Source organism: Podarcis muralis, chromosome 10, assembly GCF_964188315.1.
Source record: "Podarcis muralis chromosome 10, rPodMur119.hap1.1, whole genome shotgun sequence".
Lineage (NCBI taxonomy): Eukaryota > Metazoa > Chordata > Lepidosauria > Squamata > Lacertidae > Podarcis > Podarcis muralis.
Genome location: NC_135664.1, coordinates 2523588 through 2541150, shown reverse-complemented (window position 1 = coordinate 2541150; position 17563 = coordinate 2523588). Strand labels below are relative to the sequence as shown.

The 17563-nt window shown below is 43.4% G+C and overlaps 1 protein-coding gene across 13 annotated transcripts in view; it reads left to right on the top strand.

Moving 5' to 3' along the window:
• The window catches only part of FRMD4A (FERM domain containing 4A), a 407020-nt gene extending 390085 nt beyond the window's left edge, over positions 1-16935 (top strand). For 9 of the 13 annotated variants that reach the window (XM_028745665.2, XM_077935684.1, XM_077935683.1 and 6 more), the window contains 5 exons: positions 596-833; positions 2341-2505; positions 4473-5332; positions 7916-8012; positions 12760-16935. In XM_028745665.2, coding sequence (XP_028601498.2) covers positions 596-833; positions 2341-2505; positions 4473-5332; positions 7916-8012; positions 12760-12862 — 1463 coding nt within the window. In that variant the 3' untranslated portion in view covers positions 12863-16935. Of the gene's footprint in view, positions 1-595; positions 834-2340; positions 2506-4472; positions 5333-7915; positions 8013-10080; positions 10153-12759 lie in introns of all 13 variants that reach the window. The other 4 variants (XM_077935682.1, XM_028745666.2, XM_077935687.1 and 1 more) reach the window with 2 other exon arrangements.
• Positions 16936-17563: the final 628 nt, after the last annotated feature.

Below are 17563 nucleotides of genomic sequence, written 5' to 3'. Positions count from 1 at the left end.
CAAAAACAGCTGGAGGCCCAAGGTTGGGAAACACTGGTGTAGAGTATGGGGACGAACGCTTTCCATCTAGCAAGGCTGAAGACATCAGCAGCAAGAAGCAGGGTGTTCACTGCAACTGACCCAAAGCTTTGGCAGAACCTCCCAGGGTAGATCGGAATTAACCCTTCCCTCATTGTTTCTCAAAAGAGTTGCAAAACTCTTTTATTCTGACTGGCATTTGGAGATTGGCGATATGAAGAGCTGTCTTGAACTCGTGTCTTACTTGACTGTTGAATTTGCTGTCGTGCTTCACTGTTTTCTAGGCTTACATTTAATTGTGGTTTTAAATTGCTCTGTTGTATTTTTTATATAAGCTGCTTTGAGCACAGTAAAGTAGTATGGCATCTGTATTTTAGTTATGCATAGGATTTATACACATATACTTAAAAAAAGGCCTTAAAATGAACATACATTCTACCTCTTTACACCTGTATCAATCTTTTCAATTGTAAGCTCCTTGAAGCATGGACCTCTCATCTTCTAAAAGGCCATGCAAAAAGTATTTAAACAAAATAGTGTTCCTGTCCTTTAGTTTTCCTCTTTTTTCCCATTTCAGAAGACACTCAGGTTACCAGCACGATATCCCCTTTACAGTCCCCTCACAAAGGACTCCCTCCCCGTCCCCCGTTGCATAATAGACCAGCTCCTCCGCAGTCCCTGGAGGGACTCAGGCAGGTGCACTACCAGAAGAAGGACTATGACAAGTCCCCCCTCAAGCCCAAGATGTGGAGCGAGTCATCCTTGGATGAACCCTATGAGAAGGTCAAGAAGCGCTCTTCACACAGCCATTCCAGGTAAGTCATAATGGAGACAGACATTTCCTTATCATGCAGCACCCATTTATAAAGGGGGGGGGGGGACGACCAAGGCTTTGTAAGCAAATTTCATGGACATGCAGTGGGATACTTAGACTCACAGAACTGCAGAGTTGGAAGGGATCCCACATTCCCAGAAGTTTCTTCAGCAGTCCCAAAAGCCAAAGAGGTTAGTCACTGCAAAGTAGTACAGTTGTACCCTGGAAGTCGAACGGAATCCGTTCCAGAAGTCCATTCGACTTCCAAACTGTTCAGAAACCAAAGCACGGCTTCAATTGGAAGCTGCTGAACCCCCGCTGGATGTTCGGCTTCCAAAAATAGTTTGCAAACCAGAACAGTCACTTCCGGGTTTGTATCGTTTGGGAACCAAAACATTCGAGAACCAAGCTTTCGAAAACGAAGGTATAACTCTAGTCATTAATAAACTGCAGCTTGCTTCTTCAGCTGTGGAAGTAGCTCTGATGAAGACATCTGAGGAAACAGCACCTCGATGCAAAACATAAGTTGATTTGGCTAATGCCTCTGCATCTCCATGACGGAAGGTGCTTAATTCAAGGTGCTCATGCTAATGTTTAAAGCCATAAACAACCCCGGGCCCCAGATATCCGAAAGACTTGCCTACAGGTCCTCTTGGGTATTTACATTGGCGGAGGGGCCATCTTGGTTGTGGTGGCCCAAGAGAGGCCCTTCCCTATGTGCCAAATGCTCCTCCCAGGCCTGGAAAAGGGTTTAACCTCCGGTTTGCTAGTAAAACTGAATTGCTGTGCTGTGAGATGAGGCACGTTTCCAAAGTGTGTCAGCAACATGAAAAGTTTGGAAAGCTCTGCCCTAAGCTATGGAGCCCTCTTACTGCAGAGGTAAGTCTGGCATCTTCATTTTGCAGCTTTACCCTGGCTTTCGACACTTGAGGTGTGCATTTTTAGGACCCACCTTATTTCTGTGATTGCAAGTTGTTTTAAACTGTTTTTAATGCTGTGCTTTAATTGTTATAAGCCACCATGGGAGCTTAAGGTGAAGGGCAGGTAAATTAATAATAATAGTGGCTGCCACTCCCAAATAGCAAAACAAAAATATCACTCAATGGGGTCCTCTCTGTGTCTTCCAGCACTTCCTGTGCTTTATTTGGCACATTATTTGTGCCTTAGCTTATTGTTGTTAGAAAAAGGAGCGATGCAGAGTAATTTAGCAGAAAATTAGTGTAGTAATGTCTAAAAGCATGAAGAGTGAGCCCAGAATTCCCTTGAATGAATTGCACTTTTGCCAGCCTCTAGATGATGTCAGGCAACCCCCTCTCTCTCACTCCCCAGCTGTGAGAAGAGTCGCACTGGGCTGCTGAAATAGGACCTGTCAAGTCTGCTAAACTTAAGAAATGAGAATTGTCGACGTACCCAAAAACGCTTATGGTTTTCTCATAGGCCCATGTAACAAAGGAAACAAGCTGCATAAAGAAGGCTGCCCTGATCACTGTCTTTCCTTTTGTGTACAGCAGTCACAAGCGGCTTCCCAGCACTGGGAGCTGTGCAGAGGGTGGAGGGAGCAACTCCCTACAAAACAGCCCCATTAGGAATCTGCCCCATTGGAACTCCCAGTCCAGCATGCCAACAACACCAGATCTACGGGTACGCAGTCCACATTATGTGCATTCCACTAGGTAAGTTCTTCCAGCCCAATAGGTCCTCAGCTTCTCTTCTCCCACCCCCTACCAAATGTTAAATATGGAGCCTGGAATTCCTAAAGCCGGCTTAAATTTCATCAGGGTGCTCAAAAGTTGCTCTGAATTGGATTGTGCTCCCAGTCCTCAGTTCTGTTTCAGCTAAAACAAAGACTCTGGTATTTTGGGGAGGGATAGGAGCCTTTTAGCTAAATCAAGTTTGAAAAATAGATTAAAATTATGTTCTTGAAATCCCTTCACATCCCCAAAAGTTGCATACAGTATGCCTTCAACTTGCGTTCATTTAATTTGTGCACATTCAACTTTACATGCATAGCAATAAAGAAATAAAGAGGGAAATGACTTTAGCAATCCCATCCGCCATTGAAGCCAATGTTTTGATTAGAAGCAGTTTTGGCTTTTAAAAAAAATATATATTTAGTTTTTCAGTTTAGAATTTTACAATCAATTATCCAACAACCAACATAAAAACAAGATTCCAAAGGATCTCCTGAACTTCCCTCCTCCCCTTTGTGAGTCCTTTCCTTAACCATTTCCTCCTACATCTTTTATAATAATCGAAACCTTTTTCATTAAACTACAAGTGTTATTCCAATCCTACTGGTGATTTTAGCTGTTTCCAATGGTTTTTAAGATAAATTATCTATTTTCCCCATTCCTTATTTAAATTTTGGTCTTTCTGATTCTTCCGGTCATTTTTGCTATTTCGGTGATTTTGGCTTTAGGCACAATTCCCGGAACGTATCCCCCACATAAGTTGAACAGCTGTTTTACCTGGGTACAGGTGCTCTATATGTGTTCACTTGGAACTGGCAGTGGCCAAAGGTCAAAAAGAAATGTAGGACATAGCAGAAAAGTGTCACCACAGTTATTTTCACATGATGCCATTTCGCAAGTTCTAGAAAACATTTGGTCATGGAATCCAGCCAAACAATGTTGGAAGCAATGTGATTATTTGCTTACAAAACCAAGGAAGCAGTATCTGGATGGGTGGTTTTGTGTATTTATTAGGCAATATCACATCTGCACTCAGCTGTGATGCTTCTTGGGTGACCTTGGGCCTGCCAGTATCTCTTATAGAATGTACAAGGGGAAGCATATGAGTGAGATATAACTGTAATACATAAATAAAATCTTATTAGGTAGGATTTTGACGGGTGTCCAGCATCAGATGCTTCAGGGCGTGTGGAATGGCAGACCTAAAGGGAACCTTATCCACTCATTAAATTTAGGTGGATGTGTTATTTTCCCTCTCCAAATGGGAGAATTCATAGAAATAGATGAGTTTTAAATTTATTGGCGCTTCCCATTTTGTCCAATATGGAGCTTTCACATCTCTCCGCCTTAGGGACTTACACTAACGGTTTCTCATTGGGAATTTGACTCATTTCTCCCTCTCCCCCCCCCCCCCCCCAGTAAAGGATGTGAAACCTCTACTTCAGAAGAGGAAGAAGTGCAAAAGATTCCCTGCCGTCACCATGTAGGAAGCTGTTAGCCTGGACTTCGAGAAGTGTCATTATTGGCTAGCTGTGATGCTTAATGCAGGCTTTCGCATACTTCCTGTATTCTGAATTCTGCCAGCTTATGGTGACCGGTGGCATCTTTACATTGTCAGGCCTAGACTCCACTGTATTTTCTTCAGATATTATGCAAACATACTACAGAGTTAACCATGACAATGTCTTTTTGTAAGCAAACTCTGCTATGGTGAACTGACCCCAAATTTGTGGTTAGATACAATTACAAAGAATAATTGATTTCAGAGATCCCACCTTCATTCTGCAGCTAAAAGGCTGGAGTCCCTATAGCTCAGGGTCAGGCAGCCTTTAATTGTTCTCTTTCTGTTAGCCTTCCTTTGCCACCACAAGTGTACTCATTCCACACCACAACTGTAGGCAAAACTACTGGAGCAGTTTATAATTACAACCTTATTTCTGTGCTTGCAGGTCTGTGGACATCAGCCCTACTAGGTTACATAGTTTAGCACAGCACTTTAGACACAGAAGCTCCAGTTTAGAGTCCCAAGGGAAGCTCGTTGGGTCAGAAAACGAGACGGGGAGCCCCGATTTCTACACCCCTCGGACTCGCAGCAGCAATGGCTCTGACCCAATGGACGACTGCTCCTCCTGCACCAGCCATTCCAGCTCTGAGCACTACTACCCTGCTCAGATGAATGCCAACTATTCCACCCTGGCTGAGGATTCCCCCTCCAAAGCCCGGGAACGGCAGAGGCAGAGGCACAAGTCGGCAGGGAACCTGGTCTCCTCCAATTCAGGGAGCATGCCCAACCTGGCTGCCAGGAACGGGACTGGCCACCACGGAGTCTATCTGCACAGCCAGAGCCAGCCGTCCTCTCAGTACAGGATCAAAGAGTACCCTCTCTACATCGAAGGGAGCTCCACGCCGGTGGTTGTACGCAGCCTGGAGAATGACCAGGAGGGACACTACAGCGTGAAGGCACAGTTTAAAACATCTAACTCCTACACGGCGGGGGGAATGTTCAAAGAGAACTGGCATGGGGAGGAAGCGGACTCCGTCAGGCTGACCCCCTCCCGTTCTCAGATCATCAGGACTCCGTCTTTGGGCAGAGAGGGTCACGAGAAGGGGTCGGGAAGGACAATGGTGTCAGATGAGCTGAGGCTGTGGTACCACCGGTCCACAGCTTCCCACAAAGACCATAGCCGCTTGTCGCACACTAGCTCCACTTCGTCAGATAGCAGCTCCCAGTACAGCACCTCCTCTCAAAGCACCTTCGTGGCGCACAGCAGGGTAACAAGGATGCCTCAGATGTGCAAAGCAACGTCAGGTGAGGAAGATGATTTGCACCCATAAACAAGAGTCATTCCTGGGGGTTCCACATGTACAACATAACCAAACCACCCCCACATCTCACTGCTCTGGTGGTGTGGCCTTCTGAGCAGCCCTAGGTCTGCATCCGTCACAATCCAATGACTCCTAACACAAAGACACAGCCAAATTACTCACAATCAGAGGAGGGTATTCATGGGTCTCTGCATGAGTCACTGTATTGAGCTTGTTGCTTTCTAAGCAGGAGCTAAACTTCAGTAACACAGGCAGAAACACGGACTCTCCTGAGGATGGGTAATTCTTGCGCTATGAGACTCTAAACTTTTCAAGTGCAGGTGTAAAGTGTGTCATCAGTTGTAATTCAGGAGAAAAAGCATGGCCCCAGCAATCAGCAATTTGGTAAACACTGGCACAGTTATACAATATGTGCTTTTCACTATCCGTGAATGCCGATAGGGGGAGGAAGGGGCATGTTAGTCAAAGGTTTTAGCAATAAAGGTAGAAGTTCTGTTTGTTATTCGCTTGTCATGTGAAGCAGGGTGAATCAACAGAAGGACAGTCCAAATGAGTTCTTAAAAGGTGATGAAAAAAGTACACGACTGTTGTTACTGAAATCTAAAACTGCTGCAGCTGGTGTAACCAAAGGTGCAATCTTATCCTCGTTGACCTGGGAGTAAGCCCCATAGAGCTTCTTTACGAGTAGTCATGGCTATGATACTCACCTGTTCAAAATCTTCTTTTGCCCTGACTCATTCACTGGTCTCAGCTGAGCTTTTCTCTCTCAGCTCCAGCCCTCCCACTCCTCACAATATGAAGGTATGTTGCATAGCTTAGTCAAAATACAGCATGTGAAACCCTTGGAGCACTCTAAAGCACTATATAAATGCTAAGTATTATTATTTAAAACTGAAGACAAATGGATTTCATTACCAAATTATGATGAGAATGCTCTTCTAATAAATTCTTCCTGAAGGAGCGTCTCCACTCCCATCGTTCTGCCCAGACACTGAGGTCCAGCTCCAAGGGCCTTCTGGCAGTTCCCTCGCTGCAAGAAGCCAAGTCACAGGGAACACAGGGTCTTCTTGGTAGTGGCACCCGCCCTGTGGAACGCCCTCCCACCAGATGCCAAAGAGAAAAACAACTACCAGACTTTTAGAAGACATCTGAAGGCAGCCCTGTTTAGGGAAGCTTTTAATTTTTGACAGACTATTGTATTTTAATATTTTGTTGGAAGCTGCCCAGAGTGGCTGGGGAAACCCGGCCAGATGGGTGTGTGTGTGTGTGTGTGTGTGTGTGTGTGTGTGTATATATATATATATTATTATTATTAGTTTCCATTCTTCAAATGAGCTCATAAACAATGAAATCCTGGCACCACACAACTTTTTAAAAATCAGCATAAAGGATGGCTTTTCTCCCAGTACAAGCAAAATCATGAAGAATGTTTGTTTATATTATATTAGGATTTACATCCACATTAGCTGTACTTGTAAAAGGCCACTTGCGTAGCTTTTATTTCTAGAATTGTTATTACTCAACAGGGCAAATTAAAAGTTAGAAGGGAGGCAAGGTAATTCCCCAAATTATTCAGAAGTTCTTTCCATGTTTTTACCAACTCACTCCAACCATTATACAATTTGGCAATCAAAATAAATCAGGAATTGAAACATTGGCTGGAATATAAGACATACCTGTAAATAAGCCACACCTTTAAAATTCAAGGCTTATTTGCGGGTGTGGCTCACCTCCCAGCTCACGGGGGGGGGCAGCCAGCACTCTCCCCAAGCTGGCACCAGGAGAGGCTTGGGAGACGCGAGCGGGTTGTCCCGTAATTGGGGGGAGGGGGCTTATATTTGGGCCAATACGGTACTTTCACAAGACTTGTTCACCAAGGACTTCAGCAAGTTATTTAATCTCTTGGTGAAATGGATAAAGTGTTAAAGTATTTTCAGAAATAAAATGTAAATGTTTTGCTTCTTTAATTAACTTAAGGCAGCTAAAATATGAAGTGTATGTTAAGAGTTTGCCCTGAAGGTACTGCTTTGGAAAACTTATTGTCTCTCAAGGTTCTGCAGTTGTTACTAACATCGCCAGCTGTGACCCTCCAGTGTCCAATGGGGTCCAGTGGCTGGTGCTCCGTGGGGCTGAGTTGCAATGGTAGCAGGAGCAAGACAGCTGGCCCTCAGCAGCAGAAGCAGCAGCAGCAATGTCAAACTCCTGTTGACATTTGAGATGGTCTCTCATCTCCCTGAGGTTGAAGGAAGACAAGGGATGCTGTCAGTCCTTGTAGTCACACACAGATAACTCCACGCAGACCTCCTTTTGAAACTGCATGAAGGGTGGGGGCTGGGGGGAGAGTGAGAAGGAGAGGCTGGATATGTTGTGGTAACCCATGGCATGGGCAGCTGTGCTGCAGAAATAATTAACTTGCACTTATGAGTTTATACCAAATAATATGCCATGTTTCATCTCCGTTCCACGAGTTACTACTGCACAGACGTAACAGCATCATTGCATTCCAGTCCCCCTAACTATATTTGTGTGTGTGTATCTATATCTATCTATCTCCATTTCTTTCCAGCTGCCTTACCGCACAGTCAGAGGAGCTCCACGCCATCTAGTGAGCTAGCGGCTACACCACCCAGCAGCCCACATCACATCCTGGCCTGGCAGACAGGGTGAGTATGGGCACAGATGGGCACTCGGTGGCAACGCTTTCCGTTTCTGACCCATCTTCCCTAGATGCTAGTCGGGCCACACATACAGCACAACCAGACGCATATCTACTCAGAAGTAAGTTCAGTGGGACTTACTCCCAGGTGAACGTGCCTAGGATCGGAGCTCTAGTGCAGGTCATTTGTTCTATGTTCTACCCTGCTTGTCTTTATTACCCGTGCAGATGTCTTCATTTAATTGTAAAAGGGGAGGGGTGAGTCAACAAAAAGCTCCCAGTCAAATTCCCGTGGTCTGGACCTGTTTCCACAAGTTTCATTTTGTAGAAATCCACAGTGTGTGCACATTTGGAAGGAGTTCAGATTCAATCAAACACAGTGGAATTTAGCTTTTTGTTTTAAATGAATGTCAATATTTGAGGCAGCTGGCAAAGGCCATTCCAGAAACACCGTTGCAAATGCCCTCCTGGACCCCTTGCACTCTATACATGTCTGATGTTCCAAAGTGCTATTTCGGAGTTAGGTTAGCTGGCCATTTCCCACTGGACAGAACTTCTCTTCTCAGGAACAAAACCAATAGATAATATCCAATGTGGCAGAACACCAAACTTGGATGAGGGTTTGAAGCCCTGCTCAGCCAAGCCCATCACAAGTCGACGCTAAGCTGATCACCATCTCTTAGCCCAACCTGCCTCACAGAGATGTGATAAGGGCAAAATGGGATAAGGTGCATGTATGACACTCTGGAGCAAGGGGAGCCAACTCTGCGCCCCCTCCAGATATTTGTTGAACTACAACTCCCAACAAGAAGAATCCTGATTATTGTTTATGTTGGCTGGGGCTGATGGGAGTTGTGAGTCCAACATCTGGAGGGCACCATGTTGGCAAGCCACGCTCTATAGCCTTTTCAGACATTTTTAAGTGTGAGAGTTTAAACTACAGCAGTTTGTGCACCAGCCCCAATCCTCCTCCAACCTTTCATGCGTTGACCGCAAAGACCTTCCAACCACATTTGGCAGAGCAGCAGCACTCCTTCCCCCTACAGTTGGAGCCCTCCCACAGTCTCTTGGATACCTGAACTCTGCAAATGATTCTTAGCCAAAGGGCAGGATACAAATGCAGCAGACTAAATGCTTGTTGGAAGCCGCCCAGAGTGGCTGGGGCAGCCCAGTTGGAGGGGCATATAAGATTAATATTACAGTGGTACCTTGGTTTACGAACTTAATCCATTCCGGAAGTCCGCTCTTAAACCAAAGCGTTCTTAAACCAAGGTGTGCTTTCCCATAGCGGTGGGAACTCAATTTACAAATGGAACACACTCAACAGGAAGAGAAACATGTTCTGCTTCCAAGGCAAAGTTCACAAACCAAAACACCTGCTTCCGGGTTTGCAGCATTCTTAATCCAAGTTGTTCATAAACTAAGCTGTTCTTAAACCAAGTATTATTATTATATTCTTGCATAAATTTTGCCTCTCAAATGTTCCACTACCAAAAATAGTCCAGAGTCAAAGTATGAGCTGTGTTTCAAATGCTGTGTTTAAAAGTATGGTCTGTGGTTCAAATGCTGGCTTTGAGCAGGATCAGTGGCTCTGCTTCATTGTTGCACAGGAAGCAATAGGGGGAGAATAAGGCTGTCATGATTCCCAAGGGTCTGCGTGAAGTGCTGTGAAAAGATGGGATCTGCTTTATAAATGCTGGGTATTGTTAGCACTTAAAGAAAACAAGTCAAGCACCAACTTGCATACCCGGATACATTAAAACATGGTAAGAACTGTGTGCTTTCTAGAGACAAGCTCCTTTTGTCACTGTGGGAATTGTGTTGCCTTGCCCAGCAAAAAACCCCCCAATATTTTGTTTTCTTTTTCCACGCCCCTTCCCCATATCCTTCGCACACAAATCAAAGTGCTTAAAATTCTCCTTAGCGTTCTCCCTGTGTTACTAACTTCTTTTTGCCTTCAAAGATGATTCACCTGTTTCTGGCTGGATTAATAAGCTCTTAACAAGTGTTTTGTGTCGCTGTTTTTCTTTAACATCTCCTCTTTCCTCTTTCTCTTTCGCCTATCCTCTGCTCAGAGACGCTGCAGACAACTCACCCCCTATGGATGAGTCTCAGTCTCCAACTCAACAGAGTACTGATGAATAGAGGTAGAGTGAGGGGACGTTTTCTATATTGGACCCCCCCCCACCCCCCTCTATGCCTCTGCCCCTCCACCTTTGGTTTCCCTGTGGATTTTGTCTTCTTTCAAGAGTTTTATGGGAATGGGAATTCATTACTGGCTAGTTATTTGCATCTATTAGACCCAATATATGAGATATGCATGATTCCAAGTTGCAGATAGGTGCTGTCTTTAAATGAGAGAGTCTTTTATGTCTACATTTACTGCGTGGGGGGGGAGGGAGAATCTGCCCAACCACCTGGAAACAATTTTTGTCATAGGCAAGGAGGCTTGTAAACCACCAGTGCCATTTTTCAATTAATAACCCCAAAATATGACCCACTACAGGTGGTGTTAAACAAGGTTTCATGTTGTTGTTGTTGTTTTAAAACTGTCTTAGAAAAGGCACCATTAAGTACTTTCTAGAAGCATACAGCTGCCAAGTTAACTGATTATTGACCATAGGACTTCATTCTGTTGAGTTTCCATTAGGTTAACCAACAAAGTTGGCTTATCTGAAGCAGCCTTCGCCAACTTGTTGCCCTCCAGATGTTTTGGACTTTAACTCTCACCAGCTTTAGGCAGCACATGTGCCAGGACACCAGGCTGCTGAATTCGGATCTAAATACTTCTTGTGATGGATTGCTAAATGCAATTTTTATGCACCTTGTTGGGGGTGGGAAATTGCAAGCAGGGAAGTAAAATGCAGAAAAATACAGATTCTAACAGTTAGACCCATGCTTAATTAAATGTGTGTAAAACCACTAGTGACAAAAAAAGTCCCCCTGTACAGTCACAAGTATTTATTTATATTTGCTAACTTAAAGTAACATCTCCCCGGGATAAATCACATGCAGTTGCTGGTGTTTGGTGTCAGATTTGCCACCAGTAATAAGAAAAATTAAAAAATTGTCCAGTAGCACCTTAGAGACCAACTAAGTTTGTTCTGGGTATAAGCTTTCATGTGTATAGCTGAAGAAGTGTGCATGCACAGGAAGCTTATACCCAGAACAAACTTAGTTGGACTCTAAGGTGCTACTGGACAATTTTTTAATTTGTTTCGACTGCATCAGACCAACACTACCTGATCCAGTAATGAGGTTACCCTAGGTGTGTCATTTCCCCCCTCACTTTGACAGTGTACCCTTCCAAGCAGACTGATACATGGAAATTTATTAGGTGAAACCTTTTCCCAGCATGGAGTGCAGGTGAGAGCAGCTTCAGTAGGTCAGGCTGTTGTTTAAAGCCTAGATTTCTTCTTGGGACAGTGGGAGGAGTCTAATCTCATGAGCTGGGGAATAGCGCACAAGAGGGGGGCCAAACCGTAACGCAGTTACAAGACACTGCTTTATGCATGCTCCCGTCTCTGAATGCTTGTGTGCTTGCATGTATCTGTCCACTCCTGTTCCTTCCTTCCTTCCTTCATCTGGGCATGCCCTTCCCTTCAAATAGATAAGATGTTTGCTCCATGATTGGCCAAGTTCCCATTCCTCTGATAGTTACTATTGCTCTGGGCCAATGATGTACTTTAACTTTCAAAAACACACAAATCAAATAGGGTTTGCTATTTAAACAGTGTGGCTAAATTGATGTGATGGTGCATGGTTAGCTTTAGACGCCAATAGCTTTAGACTCAGGGTTACCCTGAGAAAGATTTCACAGGAGGCTGGGTGGGGAACCTTGTTCAGGCCAAGGGCCACATTCCTTTCTGGGAGGCCTTTCAAGGGTCCTGTGATGGTGGTGTGCAGGGCCAGAAGCAAAAGTGAGTGGTGCAGCATGTGACTCTTGTGCAGAAGAAGTCAGAGGTTTCTATGTTTCTTGGTCAGACCACACCTGGAACACTGTGTCCAGCTCTGGGCACCACAGTTTAAGAAGGATGTTGAGAAGCTGGAACATGTGCAGAGGAGAGCAACCCAGATGACCAGGGGTCTGGAAACCAAGACTGATGATGAGTGGTTGAGGGAGCTGGGTATGTTTAGCCTAGAAAAGAGGAGACTGAAGATGATTGCCATCTTCAAATATCTCAAGGGCTGTCACATGGAGGAAGCTTGCTCTCTCCTCCTGCAGGGGCTAGGACCTGAAAATATGGCTTCAAGTTGCAAGAAAGGAGATTCAAACTAACCATCAGGAAGAACTTCCTGACAGTAAGAGCTCTCCTTCCTTGGAGGTTCTTATGCAGAGGGTGGGTGACATCTGTCTTGGATGCTTTAGCGGAGACATTCCTGCTTTGCAGGAGTTTGGAATAGATGACCCTTGTGGTCCCTTCCAACTCTACGATTCTATAATTGTATGGTTCTCTGTGTGTTGTATCCAAGCATCCTAGTTTATACACATTCATACACCTCTCTCTCTCCTCCATCCAGACAATCAAGAGGCATGATCAAGAGGCATTCCAGCTGGGGAAGAGTTCTGATGGCCTCATTTGGCCCCCAGCCCTTAGGTCTCCCCACTCATCTTACAGCAGCAATGCACATGAAAGTTACCAAGAGTGTGTTTTCTCCACTTCTTCAACCTCCATTGCTCTAGTCTCTGAGGTTGTAGTTCTACTGCCTCTTCCCGGTGTGCTAATTTGAGTTTCTGTCCCTTCTCTCTACAGGAGCTGCAGTGATAGCTGTTACTTGGATTCTCCCCTCTATCCAGAACTAGCTGATGTCCAGTGGTACGGACAGGAGAAAGCCAAGCCTGGAACTCTCGTGTGAATCCCCTTGACCTCAGCTGTTCAAACGCATCAATGCCATTCTGAAAAATCACCTCACTGCCTCTCATTTGCCTTACACTGGCACCTGATACCAGCTTCAAGTCAAAGCACTTTTTGCATAAGGCAACTGAAGATGATATTAGAAAAACAGATCCATCCCCAACCAGTAGCAGAAAACTAATTCCTTCACTCCTGGTTATTTCAAACTGCCATGTGCCTCACAGAGATCACCCCAGAGCAGAGGGCAAATTTACAAATAACTTGGATGTTAAGAACACCACAGGCAGTCAATTCAAACCATTCAAGGTTGCATAAGCCTCTTTCTTTGATATGTACAACTGTTCTAACATATATGATTTGAACTCTAAAGTCAAAGTACTAGTTAACGCTAATGTGACAGCTATCATGAAATACCCTTTTCATTGCAGAAAAAGACTGTAGGGAATAGAGAATGATCCTATCATTTCAGAGTGAGCCAGAATACTGTACTGCAACTGTTCTGTGCTGCCAAAGATTTCAGTAGCTGTTTTATGATGCATTTAAAAGTATCCATTTTTTTCAGAAACAGTAACGCTACTATTCTGTAACTTGCCTTCCATCTTGATGCTCTGAGCACCACTCTACTATGATGATACTCACCCCACAACCTGGGCAGATATCATCTGAGAAAACTCTGAAAAGATGAACAAGGGCAAGGAATTGCTTCTTTTTAACGTTCCTGTGATTAGTTGCAAGTAAAACAACCAATAAATTTTTCAGAGGATTTCTATGATCAGTTGTGAAGTAAAATGCCAAAAAAAAGTGTTGTTTTGTTTAAAATCAATTTGCCTAGAAAATGTCTCACATCATGGAAAAGCACACCATGTAAGCTTGACAGCAAAAGACAGTAATACTTGTGCGGGGAAGGGCTTATTGACTGGCCAGGGAAGTGAACTGTGCTTCAGAGAGGAGGGCTTGGCAGTTTTTATTTGTTTACGAGCAGTTTAGGTTGTTTTCCTAAGATGAATCATGAAGAGGTTACAAAAACTTTTGACACGAAGTATGGTTGTCTGCCAATACCAAAAGAGAGGAAACTACAAGTTTACATGTACACTTGAGCAATGCTTTTTTATACACTTCTAGAAAGCCATCATACTTCACAAGGCCTCAGTACTTTTATAATGAACTAATGCACAAATTTCTAGGTCCCCGGTCAACTGCTAGTTTGCTGGAGGACCACCATGGAAAAGGAATGGCCAGGAAGAAGCAAGGATCATAACAACCCTCCCAAGCCCATAAGACCACCTCCCAAGTCTCAATGCCACTAGTATTTTGCCCCTGGATGGACAACAGTGAGGACCAGAACGCCCTTTTCTGGTGCCACCAGTTGCTCAACCCCTGATCTGAACAGATAGGAGAGCAGGCACAGCAGGTCTTCACTATGGTGTGATGATGCTGTTGTTCCACCCAACGGCCAAGTGTCTTGCCCCCCCCCTTCCCCAAATGTTATGTTTGTGTGCATGCAGCTGACAAACTGAAGAGAGGCTCTAAAAAGAAAAGAAGAAAAGCCCTAAAGGCCAATTTTGTTGAAGAAAAAAAAGAAAGATTCCACAAACACAAGAAACCTAAATTCTCCCAAATGGAACAAAAGAACTACTGCTCTTCCAAGAAGGATTGGTAGAAGATTTTGCACCGTTAAGTAGGGCTGGGCAATATCTGATATATCATCAGCTAAACATTGCAATATACCGATCTATCACAAAATAAGGATGGAGCTATGAAGAGGCAATGGTTGGCTTCATGGTTTTTCTTGCATTGTGATATTTGCATAGCGTGCACACAGAAACACACATGATTTGTGATATATTGCCAGGTCAAAAATTATGAAGCCAGTTTCAAAATATGTACTTTGAGCCAGTTTTGGACGATATATTGATATATCACCCAGCCCTACTGTTAAGACTCAGTAAGGGTCTGTCTAAAAGCAAAGAAAGAACAAGCTAAAATCACAAGCAAGAGGGAGATCACTGAAGCAAATAGCACAAGAACAGGTTGTCTTATTTCTATTTCATATTCATCAAGAAGGCATTATGTAAACATCCACATCTTAAGCCCTTATGTCCATATGCCATTGTGATGAACAGAGCAAATGACATTTCATTTGAAGCAATAACCGCAGTCCCTCACCAAGTTAGGCTTAAGCAACACTGAAGTCAGTGGAATCCAAGCACCTTAACCATTACAGGTTTGCAGCCAATGTTGCTTTTAAACATCTCATCTTAAAATAAGATTGGAAAATGTATTGATTTAGTCTCTCTTAAAAATGAAGTATCAGCAAAATAATAAACTATGACAATAACATGCAACTTAAATGGCGTCGTCCTAACGTTTTACCAAGGAAATTCTCCAAAGTTAATGCTTTTTCTCTCCTACATGCTGCCCCTCTCTTTGTGTGTCTCTGTGTGTAGTAGTACCCTCTGCTAGCAACATCCAGCATATGGCTTCACAAACCAAGACAACCAACTAGATGCATCCTTCTCAACTTAAGTACTGTATTTTTCCGTGTATAAGACTAGGGTTTTTTCCTAAAAAATAAAGTCAAATATTAGGGGGCATCTTATACACAGATACATCCCCCCCCCCGGCGCCATTTTCTTAAATCTGAGTCCCCAAAAATACATGGGGGCGTCTTATGGACTGAAAAATACGGGATGTGTAGTATATGGACTTAAACTGGTTTAACATTCATTCCCTCACTGTGGAGAACTATAGTTCTCAGCATATGAAAGGACTGCTAACAGAATTTGCAGCCCCTTCATTAAATTACACTTCCTGTAAATTCTTTAGCAGAAGCCATGACAGGTAAAACTGGTAGATTACTGATTAAACTCACCTTCCAGGCTCCATCTAAACAACTTGATTTGTTTTAATTTGTACCTGAAAAGTGAATTGGAATGCTTGCCAAAATCACCTTAGTAAACATACCAACAGTAATGGAAATCGCAGTCACCCAGTCTAGCTAAAAAGTTATTTGTGACTAGTTTGCTTCACTGCTTCAATGGTCACACCTGAAACCAGATGGACTGGGGCTCCTTTTTTTATCGGGCTGTTTGGATATGATCCTGATGGACCAATAGTTCCCATCTTTTACATCCTAATGAGAACTGGCATGTTATTTTGCAGCAATACTGGCAGCCCTGAGTCAACAGAGAATGGGCTCCAATTTTCAGAAGCAGAGTAACATTCTCAAGGGGGGTGGGAGGGAGGCCATGTTGAGTAGGGGAGAGCAGGGTGTGTTTCATTTTTGTTTTTTTAGTCAAGGCACTTGTGAGCCAGTCTGGTAGTAAAGACAGAAATTAAGTAAAACAGGTTTTACTGTTTAACTCAATTCAGTTATACAAAACTGTACATAAAGTGTTAATCGGGAGATTAACATGTTTTGAGTATGATATGAGGGGGTAAACCATAGCTATTGTATACAAGCACTTGACTACCCCACTAATAACCCCCTTGAATTTTGCTTTTGTATCCATGAAAAGGTCCCTCATCCAATATTGCATTTTGTCCGTATGTACAAACCACCACCCTGGCAGGGTTTATTTTTAAAATAATATTATATGCAGTTGAGTGTTGGAAATGTTGGGAGGGGGGGAGGTCCAGTTTGTTTTGTTTTGTTTTCCCACCCCAGTATTAGTTTTAGTTTTGGACATAGCAAACCCCAATCAGGTGCTATCAGATGACCAGTTACTGCTTAGTTAACTAGATGTAAAGTTTTACATATATATAAATATATATATATTAATGTCAATAGTTTTATTACAAGTTGAGCAAAATGGACTCTAGTTTAAAATAAGGGGGAAATTAGAACTCTTCTGAAATGGACTGTAGAGCATGTAAAATGATTTTACTGAAACCTGTGCAACGGTAATCAAGGGGAAGGAAAAAAATGTTATGTTGTAGAAAAGTTTGCAGAATTTTTTTTTTAAATCTGCTTTTAATTTATTCTTTTTCTATTAAGAATTTGTATAGTTACCTTTACATTTTGCAAAAACAGTGTTGTCAACACTTCCTTATTAAAGCATTTTCAAGATGAAATTTGGTGTCCGTAATTTTTTCTGCAGTATCCAAGGTGACTTTATGAGCAGTCTCTCTTAATTTGGTGGTGCCCACTCCTAGTTGTGCATACTGGCTCAGTGCACACGACACATTAAACAATAGTTTAAATCGTTTCTGTGAATGAGCAGTGAGTTGTTCCAGTCTTGCTCCCCAAGCATGTGGAAACAAACCAGAGGCTAACTTGCTGTTCTATGTATGACCCTGCACTCTTCTAACAAGCCACAATACACCAAGATTTCCAGTGATGTGAGAACCAGGCCCCTGCCTTCCGTCTTGCATCAGCGGCTTCAAACATTAGTGCCAGCATTTGTGCAAACCACTTTTACTCTTTTATATCCATGTGCAGGAACACTAGATGGTTGGTAACTAAATTTAGGATAAAAATAGAGCCTAAAGCTACAATACTACCAAGCAAGATTCCTCTCTTTGAGAGGAGGGTTCCAGCTTATGAAACTATCCCCCCCTCCCATCCTAAAGTCTTATTTATCAAGATTCAAGCGAAATCTTTCAAAACGTTTCTGCTCAACTGAAAAACAATTTTATTGTACTGTATTCATCAGCTAGTGATGGCTATCCAGGTTGTCCCTTGTGTAGAAGGGCAACCAGG